General features: G+C 41.6%; 1 protein-coding gene across 1 annotated transcript in view; it reads left to right on the plus strand.

Annotated features, from left to right (window-relative positions):
- The window catches only part of STK33 (serine/threonine kinase 33), a 150,371-nt gene extending 142,720 nt beyond the window's left edge, over window positions 1–7,651 (plus strand). Inside the window, exon 13 of the mRNA XM_045803841.2 lies at window positions 6,845–7,651. Within this exon, the coding sequence (XP_045659797.2) occupies window positions 6,845–7,045 (201 nt within the window). The 3' untranslated portion in view covers window positions 7,046–7,651. The remainder of the gene's footprint in view (window positions 1–6,844) is intronic.
- The last annotated feature ends 501 nt before the right edge of the window (window positions 7,652–8,152 follow it).

Genomic DNA, 8,152 nt, shown 5'->3' on the forward strand with positions numbered 1-8,152 from the left:
ATGGAATTAAACAGGGTGCAAGATCTATATACAAAATATATACAAAAATAAAGTGTATTTTTATATACTAGCAATGAACAATTAGAAAACAAAATCTTAAAATACCATTTAAAATATCACAAAACGTAAAACACTTAGTCTTAACTCTAACAAAATACGTGTAAAATATTCATACCAAATCCCACAACACATTGAAACTGAAGAAGACTGAAATATTTGGAGAGAAATACTATGTTTATGGATTGGAAGATTTGATACTGTTAAGATGTCAATTCTCCCCAAACTGATTTAAAACTTTAAAGCAATCCCAATTAAAATCGAGGGTTTTACTTTTCTGTTAGAAATTGACAAGATGATTCTAAAATTTGTTTGGAAATACATAAGACCTAGAATAGCCAAATCACTCAAAAAAACAAAGTTGGAGAATTTACATGATGTGGTTTCAGCCCTTACTATATAGTTTACAGTAATTAATATAATGTGGTATTGATGTAAGAATAGACAGATCAAGGAAACAAAATACAATCTAGAAATAGACCCACCCTTAGGTAGTCAGTTGATTTTTGACAGAGATTTCAAAGCCATTCAATAGGGGGAAAGATAGGTTTTCTTTTTCAGTAAATAGTGCTGAACTAATAAGTTATCTATATGGGGAAAAATGAACTTTGGCCCCCTAGCTTACACTGTACACAAAAATTAGTTTGAAATGTTAGTAGACCAAATCTAAAAGCTAAACTGTAAAGCTCATAGGAGAAAACATAGGAGAATATCTTCCAACCAGAGAGTAGTCAAAGATTTCTTAAAACACCAGGCAGCATTTTAAAAAGTCAGATCAAATGGACTTTTTCAAAGTAAATGCATTTTCTCATCTAAAGCATATTGAGAAAAGGAATAGGCAAGCCACAGACAGGAGAGAAAAAAATTACAGTAGATATACCTAACAAAGGACTTATTTCCCAAACAATGAGACAGTTCCTACACCTCAATGATAATAAGGCACTGCACTTTCAAATGACGCATAAGATTTGAGCAGACGTTTCAGATAGGAAAATATACTAATAGTCAATAAGCATATGAAAAAATGTGCAACATCACTAGTTATCAGGAAAAGGCAAATGATAATAGGAAAAGCCACAAGGGTATATCACTATATCCTTTCTAGAATGGCCAAAATTTAAAAAGACAAGTTTATATTTTAGTAAATATTAGAGCAAGTGGAATTTCCCTACATTGCTTGTGGATTGCAAAATGGTATAGTTTCTTTGGAAATCAGTTGGGGAGTTGCTTATAAAGTTAAACATTTACTTGCCATTTATCCAGAAATCCCAAATCTGAGTTCAAAAAAGGACTTGTAGAATATATTTATAGCAGCTTTATATATAGAAAGCCCCAAACTGGAAATAGCCCAAATACCCATTAGTAGAAGAATGGATAAACAAACCATGGCGTATCCATTCAATGGAGCACTACGTGGTAATAAAAAGGAACGAACCACTAATACATGGGCTCTATGATTATCTCAATAAAAATGTCTTTTTTTTAAATCTTAATACAAATTTCAATTTAAAAAATGTTAAGCCAAAGAAGTCAGACACAAGAGCACATACTGTATGTTGTTTAATTTACGTGAAGTTTTAGAGAAGTAATTATGTTGAAAAATGTCAGAACACTGGTAGCCTCAGGATGGGAGGCAGTTGAATGGAATGTGGCCGCAGGGAAACTTGTGGGGAGTGGTTCTATTTCTTGACTGGGGCACTGCTTATACAGATCTGTGCATTGTCAAAACTCATCAAACTGTACACTTGAGATTTGTACATTCTACTGTATGTTAAATTGTACTTTAACTAAAAAAGAAAAGAGAAATTTATATCTCTCTAATTTGCAAGTTAGATTTTATTTTCATTAACTCCTTACAAGGCCCAGCTATTTATGTAGGTAGCCTTATAAAAGAAATATATATATTTGGAAGTTAATTACCCTTCTTCCCTTTGGTTTTTCTTTCCCTTCCTTCTTCCTCCTGAAAACCACAGGAATGTGAGGGAAAGTGGGTGACCGTTGCGAGCAAAACTGGAGCTAAAAACTTGTATCAGAATGTTCTGTCACTTGGACCTTGTGCAGGCCTATAATTTGAATGTGTGACTCTAGAAATGGTTGCTATGGTGATAAACCACTTTACTTAAATAGCATGTATTTTACTCAAAATTCAGAGAAATGGTAACAGTCTCTAGTAATCATGTACTGGTATTAACTTGCAGGGATATGCCTAGAGCTTATAGGTTTTGCATCCATTATCACCAGATGAGTTCATCAGGTTAAAGTTATGCCAGTGAATAATGAAATATGTATATTTAGCCCAATTTTCTTGTTACATATCTCCCCTTGCGCACATGGAGCCCCTTTCCAAGATTAATAAAACAAGCTGGAGAAATCAGGCCAAGGGTGCTGAATTACTAAGAGACGAAACCGGAGGAACTTGTACGGTCATCTTTTCCATCATCCTGCCTCCAGTAGGACTGACTATTCTTCACCCGTCCCAAGTGGTAAGAGTCTGTCAAGGATGAGGAACAATGGAAGTGCTGCTTGGGCCGGCCCCTGGTGTAACCATCTGCCCGCAGCACCGAGTCACCGTCTAGCTCCACAGAGCTGAGCTCTCTCCCCTTCTGCATTCTACGGAGTGTGATTATATATGTCCTCTATTCTTTCTATTTCTAGACTGAAGAGCTGTCTCATAAAGAAACCTCCATCCATTAATCATATTAGTAACCTGTCTGTAAGCCTTCTCTGGTTCCTTTATCTCTGTTCAAGCTGATTGCAGTGTTTCAAGTATGAATTCTTCATGATTTTATGTAAGGATAGAAGGATTTTTTTCTTTGTTTCTAAGATGCTTTCCAATGATAGCCAGGTTTTCTTGATCGCTGTGCAACGGTATGTTACGCCAGTATCTTCAGAGAACAATCTACAATGATTTGTAGATCCTTTCTTAAACTGATAATGATGGCCAACAATCTCATAATGATCATTTAGACTCTTTTCCCCTAGAGATGAATATTGAAATTCCCCTCTCATCTTTCTCCCCCTCCATACAATCTTACAGGAGAGCCTCACCTTCTATTTGCCTTTTATGACCTGGAAGATCTTAGTAATTCCTATAGCCTTGGCAATTTCACTTTTCATTTCTCTGTCATGTTACTTACCAAACTGCAAAATTGCATCAGTGACAGCATAGATCCCTGAGGAATCCCCTCAACTATGAGAGAAGAGAAAGAGAAACCTAAAATTTAGATAACCTATAACCTACAAAGGAAATCCCTGAAACATTAAGATTTGTTTATATTCTAGAGAAAAGCCTGGAAGCTGGAATTTGCCTTGGCCATTTGTGTTCAAGGAGATGAGAGGCTTGGCTCTTGGTGAGGAAAGCTACAGCCCAGTCTGAAGGACACCATGAGGGCCGGCCCGCGTCCGTGTTTCTTCAGCATCAGAGCACAGTGTCCAGGGGGTGGCATCTAAGAGGGGAGACTCAGAGTCTTCAGGAAAGCTCTTACAGTTCTGATTTCTAAACAATGGCATCCTAAACTTAGTGCAACTGCAAATTAACAAGAGAAATGGTAGAGTGTACCTGTGCGCACACACACACACACACACACACACACAACATTTGACAAGGTACACGTACATACACAGAAGCTGCCAAGCATTTGCAGTAAATGTTTGCATAAAGGTGAGTAGATTTGCATTGAAGTTACCAGAGAGTAAAGGAACAGATACTGAGATTTGTTTCAGTGCAGTCAGTTTTAGGCCAACTTGGAGTTCAATTAAAATATAGCTGACTATATTAATTTGAATATGTATTAAGTACCAAATTGAGAAAGAAATAAGAAAACAGGCACTCATGTTGCTGGTAAGAGTATAAGTTGGTACAACTGCAGTGGGAGGCGATGTGGCAGTAGCTTTCCAAACTACAAATCCATATACATTTTGACTCAGGAGTCCCACTTCTAAAATCTACATCCCGTAGATATGCTCACACACGCACAAAATGACACAAGTACAAGATTATTCACAGCAGCGCTATTTGTACTAGGAAAAGATTGGAAACAACCTGAAGGGACTGGCTAAATCAATTGTAGTCTGTTCAAACGACAGAAGACTACATAGCCGAAAAGAAGAATAAGCACCCTTTTTACGTATGGACATGGAAGGGTTCTCAAGATAATCATTAGTTGAAAAAAATCAGGATGTAGAAGAGTGCTTACAGTGGGCTACCATTGGTGTGAAAAAGGGAGAAGAAGGCATGGCAGTATGTGGATTAGGCTGAACCATATGAAATTGCCGTTATTAGGCTGTTTTTGACCTGCAGAAATGACTACCAATTCGGTTTGGTTCCACTTAATATTTGCTGGAAGATGCATGAACTCTCTCTGGAAACATACACTGTAAATTGATCATGTTGGTTGTCTTTGATGTGGGGCAGAGCTGAGTTAACTGGGGAGCAGGGAGGAGATTTTTAACACTGTGAATATTAAATCATGGGGGTGTGCACCTATTTTAAAAATAGGTCACTACTATGAGAAACAAACTGGGGGCCTCAGAGGGGAGGAGGTGGGGGAATGGGATAGACTGGTGATGGGTAGTAAGGAGGGCACGTATTGCATGGTGCACTGGGTGTTTACACAACTAATGAATCATGGAACTTTACATCAGAAACCAGCGATGTACTGTATGGTGACTAACATAATATAATAAAAAATCATTAAAGAACAAACAAAAAATAAAAAAATAAAAATAAAAATATGTCACTAAAATTAGATACGAATAAAGAAAGAAATGTAGCTGAGGAGTATCATCTTCTCATCTTGCTCTAGAATGAAGCTGAGAAATACCATGTTTCTGCACCCGAGCAAGCAAACATTTTGGGTTATTTTCTTCTTCCCGTCCCCTTTGCCAGAAAATTCTGAGGATTATCTTAAGATATCTTATCCGAGAAGAAAATACCAGCGCCTCTGGTGATTTTGGAAAAACTAATCTGCATCACTAGCCCCACCCACAGAGACTGTTTCTGAGTGTTTCTTCCTGGTGATGCAACTTCTAGTCTACTTGAGTGACTCAAGTCCATTAACAAATGGAACCGCAGAGGAGAACGGAAGTGTTAAGCCAGACATGAATACGCACGCCTTAAAATGCCCGAGTCTCTGTTCCTGCTCTAGAGAACAGTAGTTGCAGTGGATGTGTTGAAAAACACTTCTCGACCCCTCGGATGATAGCTCAAAAGGTGGAAATGTCAACAGGGAGAAGGTTACACTGAGATTCACCTTTTAATAGGATTTGTATGTCAAGTGAATTAAACTTTCATGAGTTGAAATTTCCAAGATAGGCTTCCTGTCGTAGGGGTCAGTGCTACCCTCAACGAAGCAGCGTCTCTCCCGCCGGCCTGGGGAACGTCGCGGGAGTGGACTCGCACCCCGTGCTGCACGGGGGCGTTCTCAGCGAGCGGATGCAAGCTGTACTGCCGAATGCTAATGCATTCTCAGTATTTTCTATGTCGTGAAAGAATACACAGAGAAGCAACCGACAAATTTTGTTGGGGAAAAAATCTATGGAGAAAAGGACTTTTGTTACATTTCCAAAAGTATACAAATTAATTTTTCAATGTACAAATATACGAGCTCAAGAATTAGCATACACTTTTACGAAGCCATTCACAGCGGTGTTCTGAAGAGGCATGTATTTAAAGGCTGTCTGCAATACGGCCCACGTCAGGGGAAACTCTCTTTCTCTAAATATAGCTACCCAAACCACGAATGACCCGAAGTTCTGCTGCGGCCCTGGGACGCCCTTGTTCGTTGGCGGATCTGTAGTAAGTGCTACTGCCGTGTATGAAACATGGCCGCTGGTGTCACAAGAGCCGAGTGATCAAAGAATCCAGGTTTATCTGTAGTGTGTTACCTGTCGTCTTTTCACATCCTTTGAAAATTGCTAACCTGATTATTAACTCCTGCGTAAAGTTACTTTGCATTCACCAGAGTGTTAAACGTATGAGCCCTTTCTAGACGGTTCTGCATACGTGAAGCCTGCTCTATCTATTCGCCTGTGTCTCATCCCCCACCCTGCCGTGTCCCCCCTCTCCTAAGACGTTCTCTGCTCTTTCGGAATTCTGTGCTCAGCTTTATTTCAGGAGAAGAGATCGCTTCTGAAATGGGTCTAAGGTCAAAATGGACTCTGCTTCCCTCCTTTTCGGCAGAATCAACGACCATTTCCTCTGCCTGGGGGTGAGGTGACCTGACAAAACACAATTGCCTGTTGAGATCCCTCCTACTTGTTTTGTAGTTGAAAGAAGCACTTTCACAGCCACCACCCTCGTGCACTCTCAGAGTAAACCCATGAACTCGCAAGCGCATTTTCCCCATTTACCGGGGAGGCTTCGAGACTCCGAGAGGTCCGTGGACCTGCCCAAGTGGAGTGACTGGGATTCAAAGCCAGTCCCCGGAGTCAGCGCAGAGGCGGCCTAGAATCTGGTGGAGATGCCGTGAGTCCGGGTCTGTCCTGGCCGACTTCCCCGTGCAAGTGTTGCCGGACGTTTACTTTCATTTTGCGTGGCAGGAGGTCTGAAACCGTGCCTCTAGTTTGCGCTCCACCAAGCACTGAACAGGCCTCTTGTCTTGAAGATGCTAAAGAAACTTCCTCTGGCATTTACTCACAGCTCTGCCGCGTGATTAGTGCAGGTCTCCCCCCTGGAGAGCGCTCCAGCTTGCAGATTCTGGGCAACCGCGTCGTCCCTTGCTTCTTGGAACTGGTATCTGTTGCTTCCTGTCCGAACATTAATCCAGGCCTTTTCTTTTATTTCCAGTCCACTGCTAATAAAAAGACCAGTAAGAAGGACAACGTGGACACCTTGGACACGAAGCGTACGAGTCCCACATCTCGCAGACACCTTCCAGCCGCACTCACGGGAGAGCCAGAGAAATCCCCCCTGACGTCAAGCCAAGGAACGGCAACCAAATTCATGGCTAAGTCCAGTGCCCTGCCGAAAACCAAGAAGAAACTCTAGTGTCCTTCACCGATGCGCGGTACAAACACAGAGCCGCGCTTTCTGGCGCTAAGACAAGGCAATGCGAGGGGAGAGGACAGGACTATGTCGAGCTTTTAGCCTTTAGCCCCGCTGAGCCCTGCCCTGTGTTCGCGCCAGCCGAAACGCCAAGCTAGGTATGTCCACGCAGCCTGGTGTGAACGGCCAGCCACCCACCGGCTTGCTGTTGGGCTGTGGCTGAAACGGACCCAAGAGGTCTTCGAGAGTTGTTTAGAGGAGGCGAGGGCCCTCAAAACGAGGTGGTGGGCATACTTGCTCAGTTTTACTTCAGATTCTTATATTTAGGCACAATTATTTGTAGGAGAGCCAAATATGGCAATGGAGGTTCCAAATAATTATGTGCACTTGGCACTGGAAGCTTTTGTTAGGAAATCACTAATAAACTTGCCATAAGCATAACAGCGGAAGTGCTTCAGCCATTCACATGTGTTCTTGTGATTTTAGGTTGCTATAGATTATTTAAGACAACTTATTTTAAATGTAGAAAAATAGATTTTGTAACTGCTTGCCATTAACTTGCTGCTAAATTCCCAATATATTGATTGAATCAATAAAAAACAGATGTTACCCATGCACGTTAATTTTTACGTTAACAAGAGGTGGCTAGAATAAGGTCCTAGAAGCCCTTGTGCAAATGAAGAGTCTGGCCTGCTTCTGCAAAGGTGGGCACATAACTTTGGGGGCAGGTCGGGAAGCTGGGTACGGGGAAGATCCATCGTTACCCTGGGTGTTACTAGGTATCTCCTTTCCACCTGGGCAAATAACTTTGCCATTGGAGGTCAGACTGGGTGAAGAGATCCTTGCTTGGCCCTCCAAACAAATTCTAAAGAAGCAATTTGCATTTGTTTTACCTCCATAAAGTAATACCCTCCCGCCGTGGGATTGTCTTTGACCTACACGTGACGTGACGCACACCTGGCCTGCTGAGCACGCCCTTGTCGTGGTCGCATGTAAATCCACTCAGCCGCTAGGGGTGATCGCAGTACTTCTGGGGATCCATGTGGACGACACCGTGGTACTCGTGAACGGGCAAAGCCAGCACTCGCCTGTGTTGGCCCTGGCTGAGTA

Source organism: Ursus americanus, chromosome 16 (genome assembly GCF_024610735.1).
Source record: "Ursus americanus isolate L20-20 chromosome 16, mUrsAme1.1.p, whole genome shotgun sequence".
In the NCBI taxonomy this organism is placed as follows: Eukaryota; Metazoa; Chordata; class Mammalia; order Carnivora; family Ursidae; genus Ursus; species Ursus americanus.